At 42.0% G+C, this 17,021-nt stretch overlaps 1 protein-coding gene across 10 annotated transcripts in view; it reads left to right on the top strand.

The window, feature by feature from the left end:
• Nucleotides 1-9,169, top strand: part of TOP1MT (DNA topoisomerase I mitochondrial) — a 52,104-nt gene extending 42,935 nt beyond the window's left edge. For 9 of the 10 annotated variants that reach the window (XM_042463068.1, XM_042463069.1, XM_042463066.1 and 6 more), the window contains 6 exons: nt 969-1,037; nt 2,755-2,869; nt 4,386-4,513; nt 4,870-4,964; nt 6,333-6,482; nt 6,639-9,169. In XM_042463068.1, the coding sequence (XP_042319002.1) occupies nt 969-1,037; nt 2,755-2,869; nt 4,386-4,513; nt 4,870-4,964; nt 6,333-6,482; nt 6,639-6,741 (660 nt within the window). In that variant the 3' untranslated portion in view covers nt 6,742-9,169. Of the gene's footprint in view, nt 1-968; nt 1,038-2,754; nt 2,870-4,385; nt 4,514-4,869; nt 4,965-6,332; nt 6,487-6,638 lie in introns of those variants that run through there. The other variant, XM_042463070.1, reaches the window with a different exon arrangement.
• Nucleotides 9,170-17,021: the final 7,852 nt, after the last annotated feature.

The following is a 17,021-nucleotide window of genomic DNA, read 5'->3' as shown; positions in this document are numbered from 1 at the left end:
GACCAGGGTTCGATTCTTTGCTTGACCATGGAAACCCACTGGGTGGTCTTGGACAAGTACACTCTTTCAACCTCAGAGGCAAACCCTCTGAACAAATCTTGCCAAGAAAACCCTATGATAGGTCCCCTTTAGGGCCACTCAAGTCAGAAACAACTTGAAGACACATAACAACAACAATATCAACAAAGAAAATTTCCTCCTCAGTGCACTGCAGCCATTTACATCTCTGTTGTTGCTCAGTCTGGTTGTGTCATTTCCTCTCTTCCCTATGTTAATGCAGGAAGAAAAAATAAAATGCTTTGTTGTTCTTGTGTCTTCAATTTTAAAAAAAACTTATGGTGACCCTAAGGTTGAACCTATCATGGGGTACTATTGGCAAGATTTATTCCCAGGAGGTTTACTATGGCCTTCCTCTGAGTCTGAGAGAGTGTGACTTGCCAAAGGTCACCCAGCGGGTTTTCATGGCTGAGCAGAGTTTCAAACTTCCACAGTCCTAGTCCAACCCTCAAACTGCTACATTTTGTTGTTTCAGATTTTGGGGGGGGGGGCAAGATTTTTTGAGGCGGAATTTGCCTTCCTTTGAGGCTGAATGAGCATTTGATCTCTGATCTCCCAGACTACAACACTTAAATCACTACATCATACTTGTTCTGACATTTTCAAACATTATTTGTTTTCTAATCATATTGTCTTTACACAAATCTATTGTGCATGTACACCTGAAGTACTATGTACAGTTCTTGTCATCATACTTCAAAAAGAGATGTAGAAAGAGATCTAGATCTTGTAGAGCTAGAAAAGGAGCTCTACAAGATCATCAGAGTGATCCAGAGGCTTTGGGAATGTTTATGTTAGAACAAACACGAGTCTTTGCATGCTTACATTTTGATAACAGTATTTTTGATAAGATTTTTGTGCACGTTTCTACAAGGACATTGTCATCAGAGCTTCCTTCTTCGTTGATGCAGGTATTCAAGAACTTGCAGTTATTCATGGAGAACAAAGATCCTGGAGATTGCCTGTTCGATAGGTTGTCTGTAAGTTGGAGATCCATCTGGGTCAGGATCTAGGGTGGGGTTCTTGTGGCCGTCATGAATTTTTCATACCCATATATCAAGCATACCCAGTTTTTTCTAGAAATTGAAATTTTCTGTCTCATTTTGGCTCTTTGGTTTGGTGCAAGGAAGATACTTGGACTCTTATCTTTAAAAGAAGATTGGGAAGAGTGGGAACATGATCCACCACTTTGACCATGGAATGGTCTGAAGGCACCTGAATTAAAGGGTCTGCTGAGTACATAGACATGGAAACCACCTAGGAATACAATAGATATTTTCCCCTTTTATTCCACCACTATGCCACCATTTGTGGAGTTTCTATCCTTTATATGAAGGTTCCACACTTTATCCCACTGTTGTGGTCAACAATTGTTAGGGTTTTCCAACTCTTGTCCCACCAACTGTGGGGTTTACACTTGGGCAATTCCACTAAAGCCACCAACTGTGAGACCTCCTCTCAGGCAATCCCATCACTGTGGCTAAATGTGGGGTTTCTACCATTTAACCCACCAACTGTGAAGACTTCCATGGCATTAATAATAAGAACAACAACAACAGTTTATTTATATTTCCCACCTCTCCCTACAGATTGAGGCAGGCTTACAATAATAAAAAATGGAACACTAATTTCTATATATTGACTGAAGTTACTAAGACTTATCCTGATTCCCACCCTTGTGACACCACTTTGCACACTGTTTAATTACCCTCAAGGTACCTATGAGGATTTATGCAATTTACATCCTCAGTGGACATCACCTCTATATTCAGTGCTGCCACCAAAGACACCTTGTCTTAATCCAAGCTCTCAGGTAGTGTTTCCAGAGCCCAAAAGTGTATAAAAACAAAAACACAACCATGTACAGGAGTGAAATATAACACAACAATTAGACCCTGGAACCAAACCCCAGTGGATACCAAGAGGCCACTGAATACAATTAATAAATCAAACATTTTCCAATACAAACCCATGGCATACCATTTTTGGTGCTGTGGGTTCCATAACAGAAGAAAGGTAGGATTTGACTTGTATAAATGAGGATACTGCACTACCTACCTCATTCTTCTTAGCTTGCTTCTTCCTGGATCTATGAGAATGGAAGTATTCTTGCAATACAGTGACTCCTCCACATTTGCTGAGGTTAGGGGTGCAGGACCCCCATGAAAGTTTAAAAAACACAAATTAAACAAACTTTTTTTTTACCTGAGGGACTACCTCTCTAGGAATCTTGAGGTCCTCCGGTGCAACTCTATGCCAAAACCAAGCAGAAGTTGACCATAAAATTGCAATGGAGGAGCTACAGATGCCGAGCTGTGCTTCTCAACCAGTGCTCCATGAAGCCCTTAGGGCTCCGCAAGTCAAAAGGGTTGGGAACTCCTGGCCTAGAGAAATGTTTTCGTGAGAAATCTCTGGCAGAGTCATGCTGGAGAACCTAGAAATTGCTAGAGAGAATATATTAATCAGATTAGCCAGTAATCAAATCTACAAAAGTTAAAGCCACAAATGTGAAGGGCCAACTGTATGTGAGCACTGGCAGAGGTCATAAATGCTTAGAGGAAAGTGATATTTCCCTTGAGAAGGAAAGGGAAGAAGAATTCAGAGTCTTATCTACAGCCTCCTGAATTTTGGGGTTAGCTCTCAACTTTTGCATTGGGGGCTTTCGCTATGTTTTTTCTTCTCCTTCTTGTTTTCCAGACAACCTCTTTGAATAAACATCTCCAAGACCTGATGGATGGCTTGACAGCCAAGGTCTTCAGAACATACAATGCTTCCATCACACTGCAAGAACAACTGGACGCGCTAACATATGGTAAGTGGATTGACAACACCACCCAGCAGGCTATACCTGTTAATTTACTCATACCCTACTTTCCCTCCAAAGCTGGGTTCAAAGGTCTCAATGACTCTCAATAATTTCCAGCAAGGTTTTGCAGGATCTCCGTAACAATTCAAAGTGTGCATGTTTTGGGACTGGCAGCAAAAGGTGCAGGTTCTCTTGATAGTACAGGATGTGGCTTTTAGTCTATCTTGAGATTAAAGATCTCCCAGAATTGACAATGAAGCAGTTCCTGGGTGCTGTTATTTTGCATTCTCTCTGAATCTTCTGCCACCTTCTTTCAGCCAAAGAACTGTGTGCGGTTATGGAATAATGTAAGAACAGCAAAGCAGCAGATGGGGAATCAAAGAGTAACCCTTCCCCCAGGGAATGATGGCCTTTCTAAGTTTACTTCCAACAATTTTAGGACACACATAAGAGGGCATGGTTTGTTGTCAAAAAGTAGAGAGTAGAGGGGAGGCTAACTTGGTGGTAGAGCACTTGGCTTGCATGCATAATGTCCCAGGTTTGGTCCTTGGCACTCTCCTGTGTACAAATCTCATGTTATCAGAGCTGAGAAGGCTGTCTTGTCAGAGACTCCAGAGAACTGTTGCCAGACAAAGCAAGCAAGACACGGCTAGATCGACCAAAGACGATCTAGCTCAGGTGGTCTTGGCTTTATGATCTGTGGGAAGGGGCTTTCCTTGTAAGCTAGTGAGGTTGGGAGAAGTTTCCTCAGTAGGGCTTGAGTACACACTCCTTGTTCATCTTCATCTTTTAAGGAGAGAGGCCATGCATGTGAGTGTGTGTTTATCCACCAACACAATGGAGGTGGCCTTGTTAACTGGGAGATTCTGGGAGATCAAAGAAGTAACTTTTTAAGGTTCCATTCATTTTTCACTTGCTGGGGGTTGCTATGATAGTGGACAGCCTTAGGATAATTTCAGAAAAATGCACACCTTTATGGAGTGAGCTCATTGTTCGTCCAGAGATCCTTTTATTCAAGAGATGGAGTACATTTCTCTACTGCCTCAGAGGAAGGGCAGTGATCAATGTGGGTTTGTTAAAAACACAAAGTCGAACGGTGCCATTTCATGCAATCCAATTTTTCAACTTCCAGCTTCTAGGGAGAACTTTTTTAAATGTGTAGATTTCGTATTTCATAAGAATATTTTATAAACAAAACAAAGCAAAACCAACCACCCACTGAAGTGTTACTTTAAAGCATCTGCAGTGGTTTAAAACTCACTCCATGTTGTTTTGTTTTTTGGTGTGAGGATTGGTGGTGGTGGTAGATATCCTATGCATGTTTATTATTAGAAGTAAGCCCCATTAAATTTAATGGAACAATCTCAGAAGTAAATGTGCTGAAAAATCAACTGAGTTGAGGAGGTGGACATTTTGTGAAACCAACTCTTCTGGAATTATTGTGCCAGTTGCATAGATTTTTGGTCCAGTTGTTTTTGCTCTCTAGTCTCAACCCCTCTTCTTCTACCTTTTGTACCGACAGAGGAGGACAGCGTTGCTGCCAAGCTGCTTTCTTACAACCGAGCCAACCGTGCAGTTGCCATCTTGTGCAACCATCAGCGAGCAACGCCAAAGACCTTTGAGAAATCTATGCAGAACCTGCAGGCAAAGGTTAGCCAGTGGAGGGCAGAGCAGATCCATGTGAGGTGGTAGTGGAAGGCTTTTCTCTTGTTTAGCCATATTTTGTCTGACCCTGGAGTTTGATTGCAATTATCTTTCTTTGATATGATGAACTGAAGCCTTAGAGAATGTGCAATACGAAAGGAGGCTGCATAATTTCTGTACAGGTCTTAGTACTCTGTTATTAAATGGGGGACAAGCTGTGAAAGGTGAGAATGAGTTTGCTTTCCAAATAGTGAAGAAAACCTATGAGGATGCTCTGTATAGAATGTGGGGATTTGACCAGGCTTGACTTATTAAAAAATAGGAGGCCTAATCTGGACCTCCCTTGATTTTTGATGTTTCAGATTGATGCTAAAAAGGACCAGCTGTGTGATGCAAAAATGGAGCTGAAGAGGGCAAAGGCAGACCACAAAGCCAAAAAGGATGCGAAATCAAAAGCGTGAGTCATCCTGGCTCCTTTAAAAAAACAAAAACAAACCCGAGTTATTGTACTGGTTATTCATGACGGATTATTTCTCACAAGTTGGCACACCAACCTGTGTTATTTTTCCATACGTTAATGTTGTCAGAGTTAGTTTGTCCAAGAGATTGCTAATTGCAGAGGCAACCTTGCTATTAACATAATAATAAGATATGACCAAAACTCATGTTAGACCAGCATCTGGCTTCCCATCATGGCCAACCAAAGGCTGCAGTGGGAGCCTAGAAATAGCATGTGCAGGCCAGGAAGAACCCTGTCCTGTTTTTTGCTTTCTAGCCACTTGTGTTCAGAGCCATGCTCTCTTACTCTTGTATATGGGAGCTGGTGTCTTCCATGTCAGTGAGGCAGCTGGAGTCTTACACATCACTGAGGTGCTCTGGCATGAAGTCTGAACTTTATAAGAGACATCCAAGGTGTTGAACCCAAGTAGGAAAACAGAGTTAAGTCCATTGCATAAATTGTTAAAAATTTGGAGTAGGGTTTTCACCACCCTAATGGCATGAGTGCCATGGCAGTGGATAAATCTCTTCTCCTTTGTGCCACCAGAGATAGCTATGATTGTCAGAAATTGGGGACAGAGTGTATAATTAAAACACGTACTCTAGGAAGAAATTCCTCCTTTTTTCTGTCCAGAATCTTCTACTGTCACATTACTGGGTAGTAATGAGTTCCAGTATTATATTGGGGCTGGGGGTGAGGAGAAGGGAAGCTGCTTTTCCTTTTGGTATTCTTTTTTCCCCTACCACACATGATTTTATAAATTTCTGTCATGTCCTTTCTGTCATCTATTTTTTTTAATTAAACAGAAATTCCAAAATAAAGCAAACCCATCAGGACTATGCTCTGTTCCTGTGCTGTTGCTCATGTGTATAGATCTGGGGTGTGGAAAGTGTAGTCCTCAAGCCAGATGTCAGTCCCCCACAGCACCCATTTTTGTTTTGTTTTTAGATTTGGAGTGATTTTTGCATTGTTTTTGCCCCAAAACGGTGTCAAAAGCCCCCCAAACACATACCAACCCCTACAAAGGGGTTTTGCACAATGGGGAACATCTCCCATAGATGTTCACACCCCAAATACCTCTGTTTTTGTCTGCATCCTTCCCAAAATGGCAACTGGAAGTGCTGTGACCTTATTTCCTGTCTCCATTTGGGAAGGATATGATGAAAATGGAGGTTTTCTGGAAGTTTTTAGGCATGCTGATGGATGGGGCGCAGGCTGGGGTTTGGGGGAATTGGCTCCCAGCCCTTGGGCTGTCTCACATCTTGGCATGTGTCTATATGCATAATTGTCCGGTCTCTCCCTCTCAATACTTATCTTTCAAAGCAGTGCTGTGGAAAAGAAAAAGAAAATGATAGAGAAGATTGAAGAGCAGCTGGCAAAGTTAGACATGCAAGCCACAGACAAGGAGGAAAACAAGCAGATTGCTCTGGGCACATCCAAGCTGAATTACCTGGACCCCCGCATCAGTGTGGCCTGGTGAGTGAATGGCAGCCAGCATCTATGGGCGATTTTCAGGCCGGTTTGAAACAGGACCAGTGAATTTCTGCTTTTCTCCTAGCAATGGGTGTCTTCTACAAGAGCCCTGCTTTGACACCCAAATGCCCATTTTCTGATATGTTTTTCCCCTTCCAGGTGTAAAAGGTTTGATGTACCCATTGAGAAGATTTACAACAAGACCCAGAGAGAGAAGTTTGCATGGGCCATAGCGATGGCGGATGAAGATTTTGAATTCTAATGGACTCTATACTGTTGTTTGCTTGTTTGGAGAGGTCATCAGCATTTTTACAACTCTATTGTGGGCTCTTTTGTGTGTGTAAAATACATCACTAAAGGAAGATGTAGTGCCCCTGGTTTCTTCTTATACCTAAAAGAGAAAAAATGCACTCACTTAGCCTCAGTCTCAGAATTCCTGAGCCATCTCCTTGGTTTCTTCTTTCAGGTTATTTATTGAGTGCAGCGGTGGTTATGTCAGCTGTCAAACTACTTTTAGCCACCATGGCTGCTTTCACAAAAAATGTCCTGTCTGGGATGGCAAAGGTTCAGGAGGGCAAAGGCATAGAGGAAACTTTGCCAGTGGCCCTGCAGCCAGTTAGTGGCCATTGGGCTGGGACTGGGGTTTAGCTGTACCTAGTAGCCATTTGGCTACTACTGTACAGCCACAGTTGTACAAGAAATTGTTGCACAGAAGCACTGGATATCTCCTTGTGCATTGCCTTAAAAAAGGGTTTTCACTGTTTAGGTTTCCCTAATCTCTGTATCAGAGATGAGCTTCATCTCAGGGCTTTATAAATTTGCATGCTTGGAAAATTTGGGGCTGTGCTCTTAGAGCTGCTAGACCTTGTTTGCAGGATCCACAAAGGGATGAGAAGCTGAATTTGTGCTTAATAGTAGCTGGCTCAAGACAGAAAGCAGAGAGAGGAGTCTTCCATGGATTCATTTTAAAGAGCCTTATCCCATGAGAAAAGAAAGCCAAAACAGTGGGAGAACAGCGGTTTTCTCTGTGTCTCTCCACATGCCATCATAGCACTTACATTCTCTTCTTAAGGGAAACAGTCGTAAAAGCATGCCTTTTGTCAAATGGATTTTTCCAGCATAACGTAACGTGAAGAGGGATGGAGAAAGCCGCTACTCTCCCTCTCCGTTTCGGTTTGCCTTTTCTCGTGCGATAAGACTAACTTTGAGAAAGAAATGCCAGCTTTTGAGGGAAGTCCAGTTTGCTGTGCTTTGCAGCAGAGTGAGAAAGCATCTGTTTTATAAAAAAGTTAAGGGAAATATCATTCAGTGGCTGTCACTTGAATTTAGCCAAGAATGTTTGATTTGTCCCCTGTATGTGGTTTAGCATTGTGTTCACCTTCATTGGATGGGTGATGGTTTAGAATAGGAAACTAAGTGCAGCAAATTCCTGTTTGTAGCCAAGCATTAGACATAAAATTGGGGGCCAAGGAGGTGGGGGGGGGGGCAAGAAAGAGAGTGGATTGGTTAGGATGTATATCTGAAGTGTAAATAGCAAAGCACAGCACTGAGACTTCTGGGGCAATACTTCTAGCTTAGCGCGATGAGTGCAAGTGAGAGGAACCTATGTTTCCAGCAGGCGAAATACTAGGGATGATGCACCAAGGTCCTGAACATGCTGCCTTCCAGTTTGTTGGTCTTCTTAAAGGGGTAGATAGTGGTGATTTTTTAAGGTTGTTTTGTTTCCATACAATGTGCTAATCAGTGAGTATTCACCAAAACCACATGTGAAGTCTTGTTCATTCATCAAATTTGCAACCAGCAACACCAATGGTTAGAAGTTCTCTTATGTCTAATAATTTTCTACAGTCACATTAAGGTTTCAAAGAACTCAAGATTCCTGGAGTGTTTGTTTGTTTCTTGCCTGTTTGCCACTAAGTTGTTTGGGAAGTGCTCTATTAAAATATGAGTGTTTTGTCTATAATGGTCTCTGATTTTTGGACAGTGTGCTGATAATGGAAGCAGAATAAAACTGGCACCATAATCTTGACATAGTTTTGGTTTTCCAGCAAAGTGTATGGTTTTAAGTTAAAATGGTTTTAAGTTAAAACAACAAATGGCATTGCAGCCTAACATTCTGTTATTGGTTATGTTTTTAAATGGTTGCATCCATACCTGAAAGAATCAGATGCCCATTTTGAGTTTATTAAATGTGGAATTTTCAGTCACTGATAATTACATATTTGATTTTCAGGATCGTTTCAATGTAGTGGCTGCACATGTCAGTGAACATGGAATACTTCAAAGATTGTAATTTGCACTTTGAACTATTAACATTTCAAAATTTTTAGTATAAACTTAAAAAATTGTATACCACGATTTCAGAATCAAAATTGGTTTCAATTTCATGATATGAGATTGCACATTCATATTTGTTTTGGAAATGGTTCATGATGATTATTATTTTACTACTACTATTTTTAAAGAAGATGCCCTCAGCAGCATCATTTATATTTCTGGATATGTAGATTAGCACTAGGAAATCTTATGTTGCTGTCTGTCTTGGTTCAATATGTAACCAAAGGTACCTTAAACCTTTATTGATTTTTTGTTTGTTTGTTCTAAAGATGGTAAATACTGTTAAGAGGAAGATTATCAATTGATCTCCCATTTTTCTGATTTCTGGCGGATTAAAATCCTGTTCATTTGTAGAGGTGGAATTTGTCTTTTTCTCTCAAAGTAATCCTCATCACACAGGGAAGCAAGAACCCAGTCTTTGAAATTACTTTTCACAGTTTAGACTAGAACTTGGAACTACCAAGTTACAAGCAAGATAGTTACCTGATATGAGTTACTGTACTTTTCTCGGTACCAAGGACTGAATGAAGTCATACTTCAAAAGCAATGTGATTGATAGGAATGATGTTAATTTTATTGGTGAGTGAGTAATGTTTTTTTAACTTACATTTGAACCTTCCTTTTAAGGAGATTTTAAATCCTTCTTAGAGGCATTTTGAGCAGAATTTTTGCCAGTCCTAAGGCATTTTAAAAATAACAGACTGTGAATAATGAAATTAGTTACTTTTGAAACTGTGATGAGATGCAGTAACATGCCCCATGTTAAATGCTGTATGTAATGGGAACAAATTAATTTTAGAAGGTAAATGTATATACTGTAGTTTAGGCAGCTTAGTTACAAATGTCCTTCCCCAAAGCCTGCCAATAATCTGGTATTCCTAGAAGCTGCTGTGTTTCAGGGAGCAGCAGAAGCTGAAGCTGAATGAACTTTCCCATCCACTAAATAACACAATAGAGGCTGCCCAAAATAGCTTATAATTCATCACTACAATGGGTATTACTGCTTCCAAAGTATAAGCAGCTAAAATGTGATGAGATGGAGATAGCAGAAGAGAAGAAGGGAAATGGAGTCGAGGGAAGCAGAATCAGAATTGGAAGGCACCACAAGGTCCATCTAATTCAACCCCCTGCCATTCAGAAATACACAATTGCAGCACTCCTGAAACATGCCCATCTAACCTTTGTTAAAAGACCTTCTGTCCTATGCTCAAGTCAGCAAGTGCCCCAGCAAGCAGGTGATTGGAGTGCAAGTGTTATCAAGTAGTTAATCCAATCCAGGTCATAGAATCCTAGAGTTGGAAGAGACCACAAGGGCCATCCAGTCCAACTCCCTGCCATGCAGGAACTCTCAATCAAAAGCATCCCCAACAGATGGCCATCCGGCCTCTGAAGACCTCCAAGGAGGAAGACTCCAGTACACTCCGAGGAAGTAGTGTGTTCCACTGCCGAACAGGCCTTACTGTCAGAAAGTTCCTCCTAATGCTAAGGTGGAATCTCTTTTCCTGTAGCTTGCATCCATTGTTCCATGTTCTAATCTCTGGAGCAGCAGAAAACAAGCTTGTTCTGTCCTCAATGTGACACCCCTGCAAATACTTAAACAGGGTGATCATATCACCTCTTAACCTTCTCTTTTCCAGGCTAAACATTCCCAGCTCCCTGAGTCTTTAGGGCATGGTTTCCAGACCCTTCACCATTTTAGTTGCCCTCCTTTGGACATGCTCCAGTTTCTCAACATCCTTTTTCAATTGTGGTGCCTAGTCACAGGTTAGTCACAGGTTATCCAAACAAGATTAAGAGAGAAACAAGAAGGTGGTTATCAGATGGACCAGAGGTCATAGTCCAGAAACGTGAAGTCAAAAAGTAATAAAACAAAGTTGTCAATCAAAGTCAAGAAACAAACACTGAAGTCTACTGCCAGAATGGTTGCAAGCAACAAAGACACCAGAGCTGCTGGGAGATTTATAGGTAGCTGTCTCAAGACACCAGGTGCTTAATCAGTCAGCAGCACCTATTTAATAGCCACTGGGATCAGCGTAATCTCTCCTTGTCCCTTCTATGATCTGCAAAGGATGGCAATATGTCTTCAGTATCTTCCACCTGTGGGAGATGAACCCCCTGCCCACCACTACCTTAGCCTACAGCTTCTCGGACCTGAAGAGGTCACTGTTGTCAGGAGCTTTATAAATGCACAGATTAAAATGGAAATCACTCCTCCCTACCCAGGGTCACACAGTGTGTGTGTCATGCCAGCATTCTCTGAGGATGCTAGCCACATTAAGGCCCATGTTGTTGTGTGCCTTCAAATCATTTCTGACTTATGGCAACCCTAAAGCGAACCTATCATGGAGTTTTCTTGGTAAGATTTGTTCAGAGGAGGTTTGCCATTGCTTTCTCCTGAGGCTGAGAGAGTGTGACTTTGCCAGGGTCACCCAATGGGGTTTATGGCCAAGCTGAGAATTGAACCCTGGTCTCCAGAGTCATCATCCAACATTCAGACCACTATACCACATTGAGTAGCATGTTGATATGAATCAAGACCTTCATTTTGGTGTGTTCCTATGGGGATTGTTACGGTGAGCATGTGCAGTCCAAAATGTATCACTATACCAAGTATAGTGGGCCATTGGTACCTGCTGGGGTTTGGTTCCAGGGCCCCCCATGGTTAGCAAAATCTGTGGATGCTCAAGTTCCATTAAATGCAGTGGCATAGTAAAATGGTGTCCCTTACATAAAGTGGCAAAATCAAGGTTTGCTTTTTCAAATTTATATATTTTTAAAATATTTATAAGCTGTGGATGCTTGAATCCATGGATAAAAATAATCTGTGGATACAAAGGGGTGGCTCTAATCTTTGAATATCTGAAAAGAGCTCAGCCCCTATGTGTTTCCAAATTGGCATTCCTATTCTGTGCCTGCTCCAAGCAGGCCAAGTCATTGCCTCTCTCAACCCTGCAGACCCCCTGGAGACAGTATCAGGAGAGCCTGATTCTGCCAGTATGCCATGTACCAACAGAATCTGTTTTGCAACTCTGTTGTTGTTTTGTTGTTGTTGTTGTGTGCCTTCAAGTTGTTTCCAACTTATGGCAACCCTAAGGTGATCACAGGATTTTTGGGAGTGCACAAACCGCCCAAGGTCACGCTGTGAGTTTCCATGGCTGAACGGGGGATCAAACCCTGATTTCCAGTAACACTCAACCTGACGCTTTAATTGACTGGAGTTGTTATATTGAACAACATCCCTGGATGCCTGGCAATTTATAATTTGCACCCAGCCTCTCTCCTGGTACAGTTGTAACCTCTGTTCATCTATGACTCAGTCTCTATGCCTTAGGCATGATCCTTCAGGTATGCACTGCTACACCCCGAAACTTGCCTTATTGCTTAACATCCTTCTATGCAAACTCCCGTGCCAATGGACCTTTGTTAAACTGGATATTAATCATCTCCAGGGAGAGGAATTGAGCTGCCTTTCCTGAAAGGGTGACAGTGTGGAGGAGTGGCTAGAGCACCTGTCCAGTGGCTTCCAGATATTCCCTGGGTGGAAGGAACGTGCCCTCCAACTGTATCCGAAATCCCATTACCTACATGTTAATTCACCATCCAACTGCTTCAGTGGATCTAGTGCAATTGGGAATAACCAACACAATTCTTGTTATTGTATGTCTTCAAGTTATGTTTGACTTTTGGTGACCCTAAGGTGAAGCTATCACGGGGTTTTCTTGGAAAGATTTGCCTTTGCCTCCCTCTGAGGCCAAGGGAGAGTGGCTTGCCTATGGTCACTCAATGAGTTTCCATGGTTGAGTGGGATTTGAACCCTGGTTTCCAGAGTCCTAGTCCAACACTCAAACCTCAACACCATCTTGGCTCTATAACACCATTTTGATCCATGCTAATTTACAGTGGGCCCTCCACATTCACTAGGGCTAGCGTTAGGCAGGACCCCTGTGAAAAAGAGGGAAAAATGCACATTAAAAAACAACTCTTTTTTTTAAATGAGAAAACACCTCTCTTGGAATCTCAAGGTCCTCCAGCACATCTCTGCGGCCATTGTCCAGCCAAGGTTGACCATGGAGTTGCATTAAATGACCTAAAATGCTGAGAGAAGCGTTTTCTCTAGGGATTTCTAGCTCCTCCAGTGTGACTCTACTGTCATCTTCTGGCAGAATTGTGCTAGAGAGGACTTATTAATCAAATTCGCGAATAGAGACAGTCATTGACCAATAAATGCAATCCGTAAAACAATCATTAAATGTAAAGTCAAAGGCTTTCATGGCTGGCATCCATAGTTTTTGTGGATTTTTCGGGCTATGGGGCCATGTTCTAGAAGAGTTTCTTCCTGACATCTTCCTGACAGATGCTGGTGAAATGTCAAGAAGAAACTCTTCTAGAACATGGCCCCATAGCCCGAAAAACCCACAAAAAAACTATAGTAAATGTATAAGATTGAGCTCCAACATTAAAGCTTATTGGCTTATTGGCAGAATTGTGCTGGAGGACCTAGAGATTCCTAGAGAGGTCTTAATCAAATCTGCGAATAATTAAAGCTGCAAAAGTCAAAACAGCAAAACTATACTTCCAAATTCTGTTTCATGCCAAGGAGTGGGTTTCTAACTCACAAATGCTCTTAAGGAGTTATCCCTGACTTGATGTCTTTTGTGAAGTAACTGGTGAGAATTCTTGTCTTTCAATGTTCCTCCTTCCCCACCAGCAGTAGCTGAATGTACTTAGAATCAGAATCATAGGGTTGGGAAAGACCCCAAGAGCCATCCAGTCCAACCCCACTCTGCCATGCAGGAACTCCCAGTCACAGCATCCCCACTGACAGATGACCATCAAGCCTCTGTTTAAAGACCTCCAAAGAAGGAGACTCCACTTGACTATCTTAGGCTAAAGGCATGCAGCCAGGAGAAAATGCAATGGTACCCTCACCCATCCTTACTGCCTTTTCTAACTCAAATTCTTATTAAGCTTGCTTTACTTTTGATCTGCCACCTGGAAGGCATGGGTTATTATTCGTTAGTGTCCTTGCATAACCAGCCTCTTCTAAAAGCCTGGTAGAGGGAACCTGAAACTGTTTAGCCATGCTGGAAACTCCCAGGGAAAGTATGTGCGATATTGAAAGGTGACCTTTCTCTCTTGCATCCATCAATGTTTCCACTGCGTTAACTGCTGCCCTGGGATTCTCTGATTTCCCAACAGAGAAACTGGAGCTAGCAGAGTCAATCATGATAAAACAAGTCCTAAAACAATGGCCAGTATTGTCTATCTGCTACTTAGTTAACTAATCTAATAGGTTTATCACATGAAGGCCTTTGACAAAGTTCCCCATGATATTCTCACAAACAAGCTTGTAAAATGTGGGCTAGACAAGGTAACTGTTACGTGGATTTGTAACTGGTTGACTGGCCGAACCCAAAGGGTGCTCAACAATGGCTCCTTTTCATCCTGGAGAGAAGTGACCAGTGGGGTCCCACAGGGCTCTGTCCTCGGGCCAGTTCTATTCAACATCTTTATCAATGACCTGGATGACAGAATTGGGAGCATACTTATCAAATTTGCAGATGACACTAAAGTAGGAGGAATAGCTAATACTCCAGAGGACAGGATCAAAATTCAAAATGACTTGAATAGACTAGAAAGCTGGGCCAAAGCTAACAAAATGAAATTCAACACGGAGAAATGTAAGGTATTGCACTTAGGGCAGAAAAATAAAATGCACAGATATAGGATGATGGTGGGGGACACCTGGCTGAATGAAACGTGTGAAAGGGATCTAGGAGTCCAAGTAGACCACAAGTTGAACTTGAGTCAACAGTGTGATGTGGCAGCTAACAAGGCCAATGCAATTTTAGGCTGCATCAATAGAAGTATAGTGTCTAGATCCAGGGAAGTCATAGTGCCACTATATTCTGCTCCGGTCAGGCCTCACCTGGAATACTGTGTCCAGTTCTGGGCACCACAATTCAGAAAGGACATTGAGAAACTGGAGCGTGTCCAAAGGAGAGCGACCAAAATGGTGAAAGGTCTGGAAACCATGAAGCCCTACGAGGAACGACTTAGAGAGCTGGGGATGTTTAGCCTGGAGAAGAGAAGGTTAAGAGGTGATATGATAGCCCTGTTTAAATATTTGAAGGGATGTCATATTGAGGAGGGAGCAAACTTGTTTTCTGCTGCTCCAGAGACTAGGACCCGGAGTAATGGATGCAAACTGCAGGAAAAGAGATCCCACCTCAACATTAGGAGGAACTTCCTGACAGTAAGGGCTGTTCGACATTGAAACACACTCCCTCGGAGTGTAGTGGAGTCTCCCTCCTTGGAGGTCTTCAAACGGAGGCTGGGTGGCCATCTGTCAAGGATGCTTTGATTGTGATTTCCTGCATGGCAGGGGGTTGGACTGGATGGCCCTTGTGGTCTCTTCCAACTCTATGATTCTAAGGAGATCAGGAATCCTGTGAATATCCTGGAAAAATTGTGTAATTACATGTAACGATTTCACATGATGTCACACAAAGCCTGCCATTAAAGTGGTCACAAAGAAACATTAACACACGTATTTTTTACTTTTGGGATTTCAGCAGCAATGCATTTCTGATATCACTTTATTTGTGCAATTGTGTGTGATAATCATTTACACAATTACTTTCCATTTCTGCTTCATTTGCGGGATGCTTTAAATGCGCTTTAATCTCTCTTTAATGCCGAAATCAGCCCCAGTGTGATAAACTGCTAAGTAACTGCTCCTGATGCAGCCTCTCCAAACCTGAAGATAACTTCATTCCCTTGTGGTTTGATCCCTGATAGGATGGACCACCTTCTCCCTGGGAAGTTGATGCCCAGTAAAGTATTATTTTATTATTTATTTATTTATTTACTTACTTAATTTGTATGTTGCCTTTCTTCCCCCAAAAGGGACCCAAGGCAGTTCACAAAATAATGACATTTTAAAAAAACTTTGCAGTAAAAATGTAAAAATATTTTAAAAATCATCAAATTGAGACAAAATAAAATTACCATTAAAACACACACAAATATTAAAAACAGCTAAAATACACACCCCATATAAAACCACCTTGTCACAATTGTTATGTTAAAAACCCTGCCTAAATAAAAAGGTTTTTGCTTGCTGGCGAAAGGCAAGTATGTTGGAAGAACCAGCGTAGTTTAGGAGTTTATTACACGGGACGAATCCCATGCAGAAACTAAATTTAAACTGAAAACAACCCACTTTTGCTGATTGTTTTTCAGATGACGTTTTCATGAAAGAGAAATTATGCGAAAATAACCTGAATTCAAAGTCGTCAAAACCAGCTCCTTTTTACTTTTGCTAAATTCCGAAAGTACAAAGGAGCTTTCCGTTCAGATTATTTTTGCGTTATTTCTCTTTCGCGCCAATGCATCTGACCAACAACACCCAGGTTGTAAAATCCTGTTTCTGCACAGGATGTTACCAATTCACCCTCCATGTGATAAACTCCATAGTGGTTTGAATGTTGGACTATGGCTCTGGAGACCAGGGTTTCATTCCCAGCGCTAGCATGAAACCCACTGGGTGACCTTGGGCAAGTCACACTCTCTCAGCTTCGGAAAGGCAATGGTAAGCCTCCTCTCAACAAACCTTGCCAAGAAAACTCCATGATAGGTTCGCCTTAGGGCAGCACCATAAGTCAGAAACGACTTGAAGACACACAACAACAACTATAAAAATAGGTTGGGAGTGTCTCATAGAATCACATAGTTGGAAAAGACCTCAAGGGCCATCCAATCGAACCGCATTCTGCCATGCAGGAAGACACCATCAAAGCACTCCTGACAGATGGCCATCCAGCTGCTGTCAGTTACGACTGTGACAATAAGTGTCACAATTTTGTTTAAGTAGTGAACCATATGGAACAGTATACAATATACAGAACCATATGGAACAGTATAGATCTGTAAATCCAGGGAACTGTTCCACATTCACAATCACAACTTAGTCACGATTGTGCACTGTTGATTTTGCGGTCCCCCTCTACCTCCCAGTTGCATGGAGAGAAGGAAATCCATTCTGCCAGTGATCAAAGTATGGTTGAATGGCATTTCTGTCAAATTTGGGGGAGGCTGAATCAGGGCTGCTTCCACACTGCAGAATTAATATAGTCTGACACTGCTATAACATTCATAGCTCCATCCTATGGACTCCTGGGATTTGTGTTTTGCTGGGGCACC

The sequence above is a fragment of the Sceloporus undulatus genome, chromosome 4 (assembly GCF_019175285.1).
Source record: "Sceloporus undulatus isolate JIND9_A2432 ecotype Alabama chromosome 4, SceUnd_v1.1, whole genome shotgun sequence".
In the NCBI taxonomy this organism is placed as follows: domain Eukaryota; kingdom Metazoa; phylum Chordata; class Lepidosauria; order Squamata; family Phrynosomatidae; genus Sceloporus; species Sceloporus undulatus.
The sequence above is the reverse complement of the archived record's forward strand: the minus strand, read 5'-3'. Positions and strand labels throughout refer to the sequence as shown.